The 17,184-nt window shown below is 40.1% G+C and overlaps 1 protein-coding gene across 1 annotated transcript; it reads left to right on the top strand.

The window, feature by feature from the left end:
- Window positions 1-10,975: 10,975 nt before the first annotated feature.
- Window positions 10,976-12,050, top strand: LOC121306949 (zona pellucida sperm-binding protein 3-like). Its single transcript, XM_041238973.1, has 3 exons — window positions 10,976-11,196; window positions 11,309-11,423; window positions 11,564-12,050. The coding sequence occupies exons 1-3, from the start codon at window positions 10,976-10,978 to the stop codon at window positions 11,621-11,623; spliced, it is 396 nt and encodes a 131-aa protein (XP_041094907.1). The 3' UTR covers window positions 11,624-12,050.
- The last annotated feature ends 5,134 nt before the right edge of the window (window positions 12,051-17,184 follow it).

Below are 17,184 nucleotides of genomic sequence, written 5' to 3'. Positions count from 1 at the left end.
TTTAGCTAATGGAAGCACAAAACGGGTTTTAATTTAATTCACTATAGTCCTTGTTGGATTGATCTGAACTGTTGTATACAGGTTCATAATGTTGGGAAAACTAAGTTATGGGTGATGAGTACCTGGTTTATGGAAGATGATATTACCTGGTTTATGGGCAGTGATATTACCTGGTTTATGGAAGGTGATGTTACCTGGTTTATGGAAGATGATATTACCTGGTTTATGGAAGATGATATTACCTGGTTTATGGGCAGTGATATTACCTGGTTTATGGAAGGTGATATTACCTGGTTTATGGAAGGTGATATTACCTGGTTTATGGAAGTTGATATTACCTGGTTTATGGAAGATGATATTACCTGGTTTATGGAAGGTGATATTACCTGGTTTATGGAAGGTGATATTACCTGGTTTATGGGAGGTGATATTACCTGGTTTATGGAAGTTGATATTACCTGGTTTATGGAAGGTGATATTACCTGGTTTATGGAAGGTGATATTACCTGGTTTATGGAAGATGATATTACCTGGTTTATGGGAGGTGATATTACCTGGTTTATGGAAGATGATATTACCTGGTTTATGGAAGGTGATATTACCTGGTTTATGGAAGGTGATATTACCTGGTTTATGGAAGGTGATATTACCTGGTTTATGGAAGGTGATATTACCTGGTTTATGGAAGGTGATATTACCTGGTTTATGGAAGGTGATATTACCTGGTTTATGGAAGGTGATATTACCTGGTTTATGGAAGGTGATGATTACCTGGTTTATGGAAGATGATATTACCTGGTTTATGGAAGATGATATTACCTGGTTTATGGAAGTGATATTACCTGGTTTATGGAAGATGATATTACCTGGTTTATGGAAGGTGATGTTACCTGGTTTATGGAAGGTGATATTACCTGGTTTATGGAAGATGATATTACCTGGTTTATGGAAGATGTGATATTACCTGGTTTATGGAAGATGATATTACCTGGTTTATGGGCAGTGATATTACCTGGTTTATGGAAGATGATATTACCTGGTTTATGGAAGGTGATATTACCTGGTTTATGGAAGGTGATATTACCTGGTTTATGGGCAAGGTGATATTACCTGGTTTATGGAAGATGATATTACCTGGTTTATGGAAGGTGATGATTACCTGGTTTATGGAAGATGATATTACCTGGTTTATGGAAGGTGATATTACCTGGTTTATGGAAGGTGATATTACCTGGTTTATGGAAGTTGATATTACCTGGTTTATGGAAGGTGATACCTGGTTTATGGAAGGTGATATTACCTGGTTTATGGAAGATGATATTACCTGGTTTATGGAAGATGATATTACCTGGTTTATGGAGTTTATGATGATATTACCTGGTTTATGGAAGATGATATTACCTGGTTTATGGAAGATGATATTACCTGGTTTATGGAATATTACCTGGTTTATGATATATTACCTGGTTTATGGAAGGTGATATTACCTGGTTTATGGAAGATGATATTACCTGGTTTATGGAAGGTGATATTACCTGGTTTATGGAAGATGATATTACCTGGTTTATGGAAGATGATATTACCTGGTTCATAGAAGATGATATTACCTGGTTCATGGAAGATGATATTACCTGGTTCATGGAAGATGATATTACCTGGTTTATGGAAGATGATATTACCTGGTTTATGGAAGATGATATTACCTGGTTCATGGTCAGTGATATTACCTGGTTTATGGAAGGTGAAATTACCTGATTAACGGAAGGTGAAATTACCTGATTAACGGAAGGTGATATCAGAGCTGTAACTAGGGTGGGGAGAGCGGGGCAGCCACCCCGGGTGCAAAGCCGTGAGGGGTGGAAACATGAGTGAAATGTATTGCCTCTCGAGTGATCATTGTGTTGTGTGGTTCTCAATGTTTTCACTTGTCGGCTGTCAGCGCCCCCAGCATTGGTTGCGTATTTGTATCCCAGAGCTTGCTGCTGCAGCGGCTGCTGTCTGTCTGAAATCACACGCACCTTCCAGAGGAACACCTTCAATTATTTATTAGATCTGTTTTCATGACCCCTAGTAATCTCCTAAAAATATCCTAAAGTGTAGCACCAAATTCAGTACCTCCTAAAAATATCCTAAAGTGTAGTACCAAATTCAGTACCAAATTCGGAAAGTAGCAAGTCCAGTTATACCGGAGGAGCTATAGAGATATAAAAGGATTCTGTAAGGGTTAATCTGGAAAAGGAGCATACAGTAGATTCATCGTTTCCAGTGACACTGCTAAAATTCCACACATGCCAGCCATTACTGCTCCCAGTTTATTTTGATTAGAAAAAGAACACAATGTAATCTTCCTTATTATCAGCTTGATCAGACTCTGTCTTAGTTGGTACTGTGGAGTCAAAAACTGAACCCCAGCTTTGACTAACAAAGAATTGTGATATGTAAATAAATTAATTATCATTTATTGGTACTAAAAATGCAAGGATTGAATATAATCATAAAGGCAGGAAATTGAACCCTGCAGTTACACCTTTTAACAAGTTCTTTACGTTTTAAGTCATATCATGTTTCCTTCAAAAATGTTGAAGGGGGGATTCGGAAATAACAATAATCAAAACTAAAAACATGAGCAAATATAGAATCCTAATGCCTAACTACCAGATAGAAAGAAAGAGAGTGTGACAGGAATGGCTGAGGGTGACTTCAGGCCAGATTGCAGGACCGGAAACACACAGGCAGTAAAGATGCTGGGCACCGTGCTTATTAAAAAACACAGAGCAAATAAAAAGTTATTTTAGCTTAGTTTTCATTCCATTCCATTCCATTTCTCCTCGCTCTCAACACCCACCTGCTCTCCACCAGGAACGTGGAGAGCTGCAGGCTTTTATACTGTGGCCGAGGGGTTTAACTGTCGTAATTATTCTATTACCCCTCGGCCACAATCTGCACAAGTTTGTTAATTATATGTGAGACTAACCATGACTAGCCCACAGCCACACGTTCCCACGAGGTATTTTAAAACAAATACAATAAATACTGTTTCACTGTCATATTTATAACTACAGAACGAAATCATAAAATACAAATACAAATCTACAAACAGGGGCAGAGGGCTTTCCCGTTCTAAAATAACCACAAACAATAGAACACAAAACAATAGACAAGCATTTCTACGGCAGCGCATTGCTCTGCCACCTTTTCTTGTGCAGGGATCCTAGCCCTATCACAGAGAGAAAAAAAAAGAACAAAAACTGGAGGGGCTGGGGACTCAAATGATTGCCTGCTCTGGGTGTTAACATGCCTAGTTACGGCTCTCGTGATAATACCTGGTTTTCTCGGTCCTGGCCAGGTCTCTATCCAGCAGCTCGTTCATTCTCAGCTGGCTTATCTGCTCTGTCCTTGGCTCTCAGTCTCTGACACAATACAGTCAGTTAGCAAGACCTGTGAATGTTGTTCCTTTCTGTTATAGGGGTACTGCTTCATGTTGTTTGTATCATTCTGAGAGGTTCCGGGTTCTGTTGCTGCAGTGTTGCATTTCTCTGACAGCGAGCCTCCCTCATTCCATTCAAACCATTTGATTGAAACGGGCTGGATTCTCATCTCCCCTTGCTCAGTTCTGTTGAAAATGCCCCTTCATTTAAAGAGCCAGTATCTTAGTTTAACCTTCATAGTGCTGTACATGCATCCTTGTTACATTAGGAACAGTTGTATCTTACTTGAAAAAGGGGTTCCTGCTGCGTTTTGTCATTTTCTTGTTTTTTCTGCAGGGTGGCATCTGAGCAATCCTTTCATACATTTTCAATTTAGAATTCACAGACTCGGAGCACTACTAAAAATTAATGCTCACATGTTTTCAACAGCAGCAGCGGATCTGCCACATTAAAGACTGCAGGAGTCAAGACTTACCTTCAATCAGGTAATTCATCTTAATCTTATTTCAATCACACTTGTTATGAATATTTGTTATCATGTATTATTGTTATTTAAATGATTTATTAGGAGCGTTTTCCTAGCCCCTGGTAATCTCCTAAACACATCCTAAAGTGTAGTACCAAATTCAGCACCCAGGAATATGAAGGCAAGAAAAGAACTCTGAGCACTCTTCTCCTTCAGACAGGTTCAAACAATACTGCAGCTGGATCCAGTATCAATCTATAGAACCTGCTAAACAGGCCGGACACAAACCTTGCATTGCACAGCAATAATTACTGGTAGCCTCATGTTAAATACAGGGATGAAAGGATAACTGAGTCCTGTAAAATGTCTAGTCTACTGATAAGTTAGTCAAAAAAAGGCACTTTACAGAGCATTAAAAAAGGACCGAAAAGAAAGTACGCAGAAAGAGTACACGGAACTGCAAACGCAAGTCAAAAAGGAAGTTAGAAAGGCCAAGAGAGAAATAGAAATGAACATTGCTAAGGGAGCTAAAACCAATTCCAAAATGTTTTTCCAATATTACAACAGCAAGAGAACATTCAAAGAGGAGATTAAATGTTTAAGAGATACAAATGGCAAAATCGTAGAGGAAGAAAAAAAAATAGCAAATATGTTAAATGATTACTTTTCACAAGTTTTTACAAAGGAAGATACTGAAAACATGCCCCACATGTCATCCAGTTCCTATCCAGTTTTAAATAACTTTAGCATAACTGAGGCAGAAGTGTTAAAGGGACTAGAAGCTCTTAAAATAAACAAATCCCCTGGGCCGGACGAGATCCTCCCAGTAGTACTCAAAGAAATGAAAGAAGTAATTTACAAACCGCTAACCAAGATCATGCAGCAGTCTCTTGACACAGGGGTGGTACCGACAGACTGGAAAATTGCAAACGTAATACCGATCCACAAAAAGGGAAACAAAACTGAACCAGGTAACTACAGACCAGTAAGCCTGACTTCTATTATATGCAAACTTATGGAAACTATAATAAGATCCAAAATGGAAAATTACCTATATGGTAACAGGGTACTGGGAGACAGTCAACATGGTTTTAGGAAAGGGAGATCGTGCCTAACTAACTTGCTTGACTTTTTTGAGGATGCAACATCGATAATGGATAATTGCAAAGCATATGACATGGTTTATTTAGATTTCCAGAAAGCTTTTGACAAAGTCCCGCACAAAAGATTAATTCTCAAACTGAACGCAGTTGGGATTCAAGGAAACACATGTACATGGATTAGGGAGTGGTTAACATGTAGAAAACAGAAAGTACTGATTAGAGGAAAAACCTCAGAATGGAGTGTGGTAACCAGCAGTGTACCACAGGGATCAGTATTAGGTCCTCTGCTATTCCTAATCTACATTAATGATTTAGATTCTGGTATAGTAAGCAAACTTGTTAAATTTGCAGACGACACAAAAGTAGGAGGAGTGGCAAACACTGTTGCAGCAGCAAAGGTCATTCAAAATGATCTAGACAAGATTCAGAACTGGGCAGACACATGGCAAATGACATTTAATAGAGAAAAGTGTAAGGTACTGCACGCAGGAAATAAAAATGTACATTATAAATATCATATGGGAGATATTGAAATTGGAGAAGGAATCTATGAAAAAGACCTAGGAGTTTTTGTTGACTCAGAAATGTCTTCATCTAGGCAATGTGGGGAAGCTATAAAAAAGGCTAACAAGATGCTCGGATACATTGTGAAAAGTGTTGAATTTAAATCAAGGGAAGTAATGTTAAAACTGTACAATGCACTAGTAAGACCTCATCTTGAATATTGTGTTCAGTTCTGGTCACCTCGCTATAAAAAGGATATTGCTGCTCTAGAAAGAGTGCAAAGAAGAGCGACCAGAATTATTCCGGGCTTAAAAGGCATGTCATATGCAGACAGGCTAAAAGAATTGAATCTGTTCAGTCTTGAACAAAGAAGACTACGTGGCGACCTAATTCAAGCATTCAAAATTCTAAAAGGTATTGACAGTGTCGACCCAAGGGACTTTTTCAGCCTGAAAAAAGAAACAAGGACCAGGGGTCACAAATGGAGTTTAGAAAAAGGGGCATTCAGAACAGAAAATAGGAGACACTTTTTTACACAGAGAATTGTGAGGGTCTGGAATCAACTCCCCAGTAATGTTGTTGAAGCTGACACCCTGGGATCCTTCAAGAAGCTGCTTGATGAGATTTTGGGATCAATAAGCTACTAACAACCAAACTAGCAATATGGGCTGAATGGCCTCCTCTCGTTTGTAAACTTTCTTATGTTCTTATGTTCTTATGTTCCTGGTAAACAAGGTTCAGCTGTGGCAATATAAAAATCATATATGCACTGAATAAGAAACATACACTACGATTGTTTCATGTGGGCATACAGCCCTTTCTGGGGTTTTTTATTCTTTAAAATTTAAGAAAAATCAAAACTGTTTTTAATTGCAAAACTCATTTTCGCAAGAATAAAAATAGTTGTGAAGATTGTTTACCTGTGAGGGAATGGGGAAACGAGATTAAAAAACCGCCCAAAGCCTTACTGGCCTAAGATCAAAGAAACACCTTTAATTAAAAAAAAAAAAAAAAAAAAAAAATGTTCTCACGTCCAAAAGATTGTAGTTTAACACGTTCTTGATCAAACATGCTTGTACATGATTTTCATTTTGTTTTGGCATTTTTACTGTTATTTTCAAGATTGCTTCCTTGGAAGAGGTGTGGGATACTTTTTCATGTTTATCACCTACTTGTTCAATCAAGCTTTAAGGTCGCGTACATTTTGCCTGAGTACTTTTGCATTTCTATTGTTATTTTTCTAAGGTCACTTATGCTCTACATGTGAAACATAGTCCTTGTTACTGTCTTCACTCACCACAGACAATTCTCTGTGTGGGATTTCAAACTCTAAGGAACTCATGCTAAGATTTCCACAATGTGAGATAGAAACATTTTCATGTAAACGGAACAAAACGAGCTCAAATATATATATATATATATATATAGATATATATATATATATATATATATATATATATATAGATATATATATATATATATATATATATAGATATATAGAGAGAGAGAGAGAGAGAGAGAGAGAGAGAGAGAGAGAGAGAGAGAGAGAGAGAGAGAGAGAGAGATATACATATATAAACTGATATTTGTAAGTACAACATACTGTATTGTGACAAATACACGGACTAAGTATCCAAGTTGATAGGTCCCATGGGTTTGTTGATATATATATATATATATATATATATATATATATATATATATATATATATATATATATATATATATATGTCTAGCTGTTCATTTTTAAATCTTATTGTAGTGACCCGGACAACTGGGGGCTCAGAAGAACCGTTGCTGTGGGTGTGATATGTTGTGTCTGGTTTGTTATTGTAAAGCTGGTATTCCTGTGTGTTTGTATTTGAAGCCAGCAAAAAGCAAATCCAAGAAGGTTTCCTGTGGCTCTTTAAATCACCAACACCTTCTGAACTGGGAGTAGTCGTTAAATGGTCCAATTAACGGAGTATTTAGTTTAATTAGGTGCTTAACCTCAAAGGTAGAAGGAAAACCTGCATGTGTCAGTTTGTCACAAATGTGTACTCCAGAGGTAACATTGTGACAGCAAAGAGAAACGGAATGGCATCAGGTCCCTTTCAGTAGCACTGGATCAGCCAAAATTAATCAGATGCAACAAAGTTGCATACCTAAAGCTACAAACAAAGTGGGCTGTAAATGTTTTCAATGTGCAGGTAAATCATACATTCATTTGTTCTTGAAAATGGTGTGCCGAGTAGTGAATGTTTAATTATGTTTCACACACTGAGGGATGGGAGGTTCAATTAACCACAAATTACCTTTATTTGTGTTCAATTAATGCACTACACCTGCTTTACAGCTATTTTAAATGAGCGCTGCTTGTCTGGATTGAAAGTCCTGTTGACCCATGCCCACTTTCTCTGTTTGTGTGGCTATTTAAATTAACATTGCGCTTCCCCTGCGCTGCTGGAAACATGTCCATGTTCAATTCTAAAGTGTTTTTACAGTCTGGACAGTCTACAATCTTCAGCGATTCCAAGTTGTGTTGTAGAAAGTGTGCTACTAGAGGTGTTTGTGATTCATTTTTGTGTTTGATATTATATATGTGTTGTGTTAGTCTTACTCGGATAGTGCTGCCTGTTTCTCCAGTGTAACTCTATGCACAGTGTTAAGAGAGATTGCATCAGGATGGAGAGAGCTGTATTGAGGAGCACCTGTTGCTCAGATTGGAACCCTGAGAAGTGAGATAGCGGGTGTGTAGAATTTCACGTGATATAACAAAGATTTGTGTTATTGTTGATGAAGTACCATACTGTGTTTTGTATTAAGCAAAGAATGTGTTAAATTGAACTTATCTGTCAAGATGTGATGTAACGTGTGGAGGTGGCAGGGAAGGGATGATAATGTGTATCCATTTCTTACGGAGGCAGCCACCACCCACTTGCTCTGAATATATATATATACAGTACTGTGCAAAAGTTTTAGGCAGGTGTGAAAAAATGCTGTAAAGTAAGAATGCTTTCAAAAATAGACATGTTAATAGTTTATATTTATCAATTAACAAAATGCAAAGTGAGTGAACAGAAGAAAATCTACATCAAATCAATATTTGGTGTGACCACCCTTTGCCTTCAAAACAGCATCAATTCTTCTAGGTACACTTGCACACAGTTTTTGAAGGAACTCGGCAGGTAGGTTGGCCCAAACATCTTGGAGAACTAACCACAGTTCTTCTGTGGATTAAGGCAGCCTCAGTTGCTTCTCTCTCTTCATGTAATCCCAGACAGACTCGATGATGTTGAGATCAGGGCTCTGTGGGGGCCATACCATCACTTCCAGGACTCCTTGTTCTTCTTTACGCTGAAGATAGTTCTTAATTACTTTCGTTATATGTTTGGGGTCGTCGTCATGCTGCAGAATAAATTTGGGGCCAATCAGATGCCTTCCTGATGGTATTGCATGATGGATAAGTATCTGCCTGTACTTCTCAGCATTGAGGAGACCATTAATTCTGACCAAATCCCCAACTCCATTTGCAGAAATGCAGCCCCAAACTTGCAAGGAACCTCCACCATTCTTCACTGTTGCCTGCAGACACTCATTCGTGTACCTTTATCCAGCCCTTCGGCAAACAAACTGCCTTCTGCTACAGCCATATATTTCAAATTTTGACTCATCAGTCCAGAGCACCTGCCGCCATTTTTCTGCACCCCAGTTCCTGTGTTTTCATGCATAGTTGAGTCGCTTGGCCTTGTTTCCACATCGGAGTTCTCCATGAAGGCCACTTCTGACCAGACTTCTCTGGACAGTAGATGGGTGTACCAGGGTCCCACTGTTTTCTGCAAATTCTGAGCTGATGGCACTGTTGGACATCTTCCAATTGTGAAGGGAAGTAAGCATGATGTGTCTTTCATCTGCTGCAGTAAGTTTCCTTGTGCTTTTTAGGTACTGTTTTTATTAAAAGTACTGTATAATGAAAAGCAGTACAATTGCAGGAAGGGGAGTTGAATCGTTTATTGGTGAAGTGAAATTTTAGCCAGGACACTGGGGTTGGCCTCCAGAGCAGAACTCTATAGCAGACCTCCATCCTCGACTCCACCCTCTCCTCCGAGCAGGCCTCCCTCTTCACCACCCTCGCCTCCAGAGCAGGCCTCCCTCCTCTCCTCCACCCTCGCCTCTGAGCAGGGCTCCCTCCTCTCCTCCATCCTCGCCTCCAGAGCAGGCCTCCCTTCTCGACTCCCCCAGTCTGATCACGAATGTGGGAGAGCAGTGGATTCCTACATTCATTTATCCTTCTCTGATATAGTTGTTGCTCCTTTTAAATTGCTAATTTGCCCGGAGTGGGGGCTTCCTGTCTGCCGGGGCCACTAGAGGTTTTCCCCTAATCAGCCTCAAGGGTTTTTTTCCTCTCCACTGAGCAGCAGGTATACACATAGTCACATCCTACTAAATTACTAACCATTCTCCTGTTTGTCCCGTTTGTCCTTCTGGTCTTTTGTTTGTTATGCACTGGCATGTGCTGTCTTTTGTTCGTCTCACGGTGTGGGAGATTTCGCAAGGAGCCGGGGGTCCATCCTATGGGGGGCAAGTGAGTCTCACTTCCCCGACCTCAGGGCTATGCATCAGCCTCCTTTACCTTCAGGGGGGGTCTCACCATGTGAGTTAGAGTGGACCCCTGGCCACACTCTGTCCCTTCGCAGCTCCTGCACTTATCTTACCTCATTCGAGGCTTTGTTCTATACTCTGCCTCAATTTGGGACGTGGCTACACGTGCTCGAGTCCAATTCCTGTGATACATGTATAATTGAGAGCATTTACTTTCGGACATGCCACGAAATGTATTCATACAACGGAACAAAATTACTAACATTAGTATTCATTAGAGTAATATTAGAGAAGCATTAGTATTCACTTGTGTGGGGATCTGCCAGTAAGAGAATCAAACTAGGCTTGTGTGTGTCTGTATAGAGTTGTGTTCTATTTGCAATAGTTGCACATCGCTGCTTGTATGACTTACTAATAAAATAAACCGCCTATCCTTCCATTAAGAGAACTCTATTTATGCAACTACCTTTATTTTTTAACTCCATGAGAACAGATACAAATAGAATTTCCCCATGCAGTGCATAGGCTGCAGTATAATGAAGCAATTTACAACAGGGTTGGAACACAGCCCAGGAGTGGAAGGGTCAGCATTGGACACACTGCCAGTGATTTGCCAGTCTGTCATGGAGCAGGGGTGGCCTAAGCTGGGTCTTCCACTACTGGTGTTTCTGTTCTAAACTGTAATTAAATCTCCATCCAGGCCCTGAAGTAGTTTGTTTAACCCTGGAGTGGAAGGGCCCTCCAGGACTCATTGCACACCCCTAGCATGGAGGATTCCTGTAGCTGTTTGTTGCCAGTGCACAATTCCGCTACCAGATAACTGGAGTGGTCCTGTAGTAAGGGTTTGCTGGTGCATACTTTCCTGTAGTAGAGGTTCTTGTATCGTGTGTTTAATGCTGGTCTTTGTATCATGTGTCTACTTGCTTCCTGTTCCAGATAACTGGAGTGGTCACAGAGTCTCCAATGTCATCTACCTGGGTGATGTCCTTTACATAGACGCTTCTGTTGCCATTGACAACCACGTACCCCTGTGGCTGCACGTTGACAGCTGCATCGCAACCCTGAGTGGCAACAAGGACTCTGAGCCCAGATACGCCGTCGTGAACAAGCTTGGGTGAAAACTGGAGTTACTTTACACACTGGCTTGTGCTGCACTCTGCTTTATTGACCATGTTTTGAATGCTGTGTGCTGGAGGTGTAACCCTTTCTCCTCCTGTCTCTCCCAGCTGCCTGATGGATAGCAAGGCACCAGACTCCTCCTCTTCCTTCACCAGACCTCCTCTGAACAAGCTGCGCTTTGACATCACTGCTTTCAGATTCCAGGAGGATTCCAGGAGTTTGGTAAGGCTTAGCTAGACCTGGGTCCTTTTAACATGTCAAAGTATACTATGATTAGAGTTTTGCTTTCTGGTGCATTGATGTGCTGTATGGTGTTTGACTACATTCCCACTATGACTCTCTCTCTCCCCCTCTTGTTTCAGATCTACGTGAAGCTGTGCAAGAGTGATCAGATCCTCTGTGTTGAACAGACTAGCCTTTAGATCCAGACCCTGCCCCCTTATTCCACCATGCTGTTTGTGATTGGTATCCTAGAGACCATCAACCTAAGCAAGCACAATCCCAGCTCAATTCAGATGAGCACCTGTGGGATGAACTTTGACATTGCAATCGTGGCAGTCTACCTCTGTGGCCCAGTTTCAGCTATCTGAGAAAGCTCTGCAACACGCCTTCTGACATTTGGAGGTGGTGGCCCTGTTAGTTGCAAGTCCTCTTCACACTGATTTGGGGTTGTGTGTGATTTTTTAAATGTTTTTTATTTTTATATTTAGTTGCTAGGTTACCCTGTTGCTTGCCCATGCCCTCTGTTCTAATCCTGTGTTGAAATGTATCATACTTCTGTAGACCTTTTCATATCAAGTTTGGTTGGTATTTGATATCCTCTTGCAGAAATATTGAATCCTCCCTATGTGTGCCCTGGTTGAATGTACCAATCCTTGAGTGTTGGGACAGTCCTTTTATCCTAGCTGGCTCTCTGTGATCCTGCACCCCTCATGCTGTGTCTCTTTCTCCAGGTGGGTCTCTGAGGACGGCTCCTCTGCAGGGTGTGGGTGCTGTGACGCTGGCTCCTGCTCAGGGACACCTCGGTTCCTTCCTCCTCCTCCCGGGCAGGTGGGGAGCTGTGGGATTCCTGCTGGGATCAACTGGAGAGGAAAGTGGTCGCAGAAGAGAGTGGCTCCTCTTGATCCAGTTACTGTCTGAACACCCAGCCTGGGTGAAGCCTCTTTATAGCACTGGACCTCTAACCAAGCTGCACAAATACTGTCACTTGGCAACTACTATCTAGTCTTAACCCTTTGCTGCCCAGTGTCCTGTATGCTTGACATTGACAAAATAGGAATGGGAACAGTCAGGGCAGTAAAGGGTTAAATATGTTCAAACCAATGATTCAAATTCAACTTAATCACTCACCTTTTGCAGTGGGTCTGATTTGCAGCTAGACCATTGGTGTGAGTTTAAACACGCGAAGGGGATCAGGAAGCAGCAACAACTTGTGTTATTCTTCCACATCTGCATGAGCCAAACTGGAAGTGAGACTGATAGAAAATGGGCACCAGTGACTTTGCCAGTGCTGAAGCATTTCTAACCTTTTTTGAACATGTGTGCCTCTTCAATGGAGTTGCATTGTGGAGTAGCTCAATCACTAGTGCGTGACTTGGTTTCAGCAATGCCATTAACCTTGCCCTCCTGTCTCTTCCCCTCTGTGCAGCTGGCCAGGACCCCCGAGTGCATGTAAAGGAGATCACCATCGGCCCCATGACCGTGGTGCATGTGGCCCGAGATCATGCTGTCATGCTCAGTACAGAGTCCCTGTACCAACCCCTGCAGCTTGTTGAAGTGCAGGGTAAGTGCAGCTCTCAATGCCACTGAGCTAGCCTGCTTTAACTTTTTATTAATCTAAAGGGTATTTGTTTAAGAATTCAGTCTTACATATTTCAAATGAGAGACTTGCTATTGGTCCTATGATCTAATGTTCCATTATGTGTGTGTATATAATGTTGGACTCTGTGCTGTTATCAGTACTGGGGAAACCTATGGGAGCCTTGAATGACTAGGCTACAACAGATTTCCTCACTGGACCAGTATGTCCTCCAGTCCCATGGGTTTCTGTACTTGAAGGTCTAATTTAAGTGATGCTCTCTGCAGAGTTGCTACTCCCCTGAGTCTTCAATGGGTTTAGCTTCTCTCCCATGCTGTCCTGTTAACCCCTCTGTCTCCTGTCTCAGACTCTGGCTCACTTGATCATTGACTACAAAGTGCTCTTATTTATTAAGTACACTTAACTTCTTTGTATTTCCTGTACTTGACCACCAAACCTCACTTCAATCTGTATCTCCTGTCTAAGGGAATCTTCATTACTTGGTGCTGAAAAGAAAGCTAATTACTTGGGAGTTACATTGTAAAGGGTGCTGAAGAGTAATCTGATTACAGGTTGTGTTACTTCAACTGCCCTGCCTGCTTGCACAGCACTACATGCTGAAACCAAGAGTTTGCCTTGGCTTCATCCACTGTTCAGAACCTTGATTGTGCCTTCTACAGGCAGAGTGTATTAAAGGCAGCCCTACTTATGGAAAGGCACATGTGACCAAGCCAAGGAAAATAAATCCAGTGCTGCAGTAGACAATCACAAGTGTTTCAGCAAAAAAACAAATTTTTTCATATAAGAAATTGAGGGTTTATCAAGAGAGATTCAACACCATCTTAAGCTGTATGCTTCTCTCTTTGGAAAAATGCTTTCATATTTTTGCAGTACATCTGTTTTCTTTGATTAATTAACACCAATAAAGTAGCTATCCATGACTCCTAAATATATCTGGCACTTATCTTTTCCAAGTAGCCCAATTCTGTGGGGAAACCACAGACCTGGCAACAGTTTTTGCTGCCTGAGAGTTCTCTACTTCCTTTCCCTAGCTTGAGAAAATACTTTACTAGTTTTAGTTCTGAGAAGTTTTAAAGCAGCATATAGTTCCACAGTAGACGGTCTCTTTTAGTCTGAAGCGCTTGTGTATTTCAGGGTGAGCTGCTTTTGAGAGTCTTGATTTCATACACTGCTCATCCATCACTTCTGATGTGAACGTGCTCGACTCGGTCCAAACACGGCACCGGAGAGTTTCTGAATCCTGACCTGCACAGCCCGTCCGTGTCACAGCTGCTCAGTGCCTCCTACTGGAGGGTTTAGTTTTTATTAAGCACTTGCCAGAAGCAGGACCAGAGTTGGGAACCTAGTGGTTCGTTGGAGCAACAACAGTTTGTTAATACTCAGTGTGTGATGTCATGTCGCGATTCCTCCTGGGGAAGTTGAGTTATTGAGCTCTGGTTACTGATTACTAGTTTTAAGTAAGTCATCAATATTCAATTAAAAAAAATATGTAAAATCATGCTATTGAAGTGACTGGAGTTAAAGGGGTGCAAATATTGCAAAATACAAAATATTTCAAAATGGGTTAGACAAGTTCTGCTAAACAACTGTGCATTTTTAAATATATATATATATATATATATATATATATATATATATATATATATATATATATATATATATATATATATACACACACACAGCTCAGGCAAAGCTACAAGACCAAAACTGTGGTATTTTCTGGGATACTGCCGGCACCTTGCAAAGGACCATATGGACAGCTGGAAATAATTAATCTAAACGCATGGCTGAAGACGTGGTGCACACGAGAAGGCTTCACCTATCTTGATCATTGGACCACATTCTACAACAAGGACTTTCTGTATAGACGGGACGGACTGTGCTTAAATAAAAAGGGAACCAGTCTACTCGGAGAAAAGATCCTCGAGCAGGTTTAGAAGCATTTAAACTAGAAAGGAAGGGGGGAGAAATCAACAGAAGAACAGAAGGGAGACCGCATCAAAACAAGGACAACAACTCAGGTAAGACAACTATTAAATGTATTTATCTAAATGCTAGAAGTATCAAGAAAAAATGTTAGAACTTGAAGCTACTGCACTAACAAGTAACTATGATGTGATAGGTGTTACAGAAACGTGGTTGTCTGAGAGTGATGGGGACGAATATAATATTTGTGGGTATACACTGTATAGGAAAGACAGGCAGAAGAGAAGAGGTGGAGGGGTAGCGCTATACATATGAAACAGTCTTGAACCCAAAGTGTTAAACCTGGACAAAGAAAATAAAGCCTAATCAATATGGGTCAGAGTAACAGACAAAAATTCAAAGGGCATAATAATAGGAGCATGCTATAGACCGCCAGATTCAGACAGCGAGCAAAATAATCTGTTATACAATGACATTAGAAATGCGTGTAACAAAGGAGAAGCAAGACTAATGGGGGATTTCAACTTCCCCCTTATAAAATGGGAAAAACCCGGTGGGGAGCACAACGGATGAAATTGAAATGGTGGAAATGACAAATGACTGCTTCCTAACACAATTTGTCAAGGCACCGATTAGAGGGGAGGCATGCCTTGATTTAGTCTTTTCAAATAACGAAGACAGAATAACTAAAACAGAGGTCAGAGAATAACTAGCAAACTCAGACCACAACATGGTCTCATTTGAAGTGCTTTTTAAAACCCCCAAAATAATGGCTAAAGTTAAGGTTTACAATTTTAGAAAAGCAAACTATGAAGGTATGAAACAGAGACTAACAGAAGTAGATTGGAGTAAAATAGAGAAAACATCCACAGAAAAAGTATGGCTGTTCTTCAAAAATGTAGTACTAGAGGCGCAAAACAATTATATCCCTAAAGTAGACAAATTCAAATGTAAAACTAAATTGCCAAAATGGTTTAATAGATCAATTAAAAAATATATTCAGTGAAAAAATGCACTTTACAGAGCATTTAAAAGGGACCAAAAACAAAGTACACAGAAAGAGTACATGGAACTGCAAACACAAGTCAAAAAGGGAGTTAGAAAGGCCAAGAGAGAAATAGAAATGAACATTGCTAAGGGGGCTAAAACCAATTCCAAAATGTTTTTCCAATACTCAACAGCAAGAGAACATTCAAAGGGAGGTTAAATGTCTAAGAGATACAAATAGCAAAATCACAGATGAAGAAAAAAAAAAATAGCAAATATATTAAATGATTGCTTTTCACAAGTTTTTACAAAGGAGGATACGGACAACATGCCCCACATGCCATCCAGTTCCTATTCAGTTTTAAATAACTTTAGCATAACTGAGGCAGAAGTGTTAAAGGGACTATGAGCTCTTAAAATAAACAAATCTCCTGGGCTGAATGAGATCCTCCCAATTTTCAAAGAAATGAAAGAAGTTATTTACAGACCGCTAACCAAGATCATACAACAGTCTCTTGACACTGCATTTGTACCAACAGACTGGAAAATTGCAAATGTAATACCAATCCACAAAAAGAGAAACAAAACTGAACCAGTTAACTACAGACAAATAAGCCTGACTTCTATTATATGCAAACTTATGGAAACCATAATAAGATCCAAAATGGAAAATTACCTATATGGTAACAGTATCCTGGGAGACAGTCAACATGGTTTTAGGAAAGGGAGATCGTGTCTAACTAACCTGCTTGATTTTTTTGAGGATGCAACATCGATAATGGATAATTGCAAAGCATATGACATGGTTTATTTAGATTTCTAGAAAGCTTTTGACAAAGTCCCACACAAAGGGTTAATTCTCAAACTGAACACAGTAGGGATTCAAGGAAATGCATGTACATGGATAGGGAGTGGTTAACAAGTAGAAAACAGAAAGTACTGATTAGAGGAGAAACTTCAAAATGGAGCGAGGTAACCAGTGGAGTACCACAGAGATCAGAATTAGGGTCCTCTGCTATTCCTAATCTACATTAATGATATAGATTATATAATAATAATAATAATAATAATATAATAATAATAATAATAATAATAATAATAATATGTTAATCCATCAAAAAATATTTTAAAGAAAGTAATGGATGAATTTCTCCACATGTGAAGGCACACATTTCCTTTATCCAGCCTCAGTTTCTGCCTCAGAATTACTGTGTTCTCAATTTGATAAACATCATGGTGAGCGAGTGACCA

The sequence above is a fragment of the Polyodon spathula genome, chromosome 51 (genome assembly GCF_017654505.1).
Source record: "Polyodon spathula isolate WHYD16114869_AA chromosome 51, ASM1765450v1, whole genome shotgun sequence".
NCBI classification, from domain to species: Eukaryota; Metazoa; Chordata; class Actinopteri; order Acipenseriformes; family Polyodontidae; genus Polyodon; species Polyodon spathula.
Note: the sequence above shows the minus strand (reverse complement) of the source record. Positions and strands in the feature narration are given on the sequence as shown.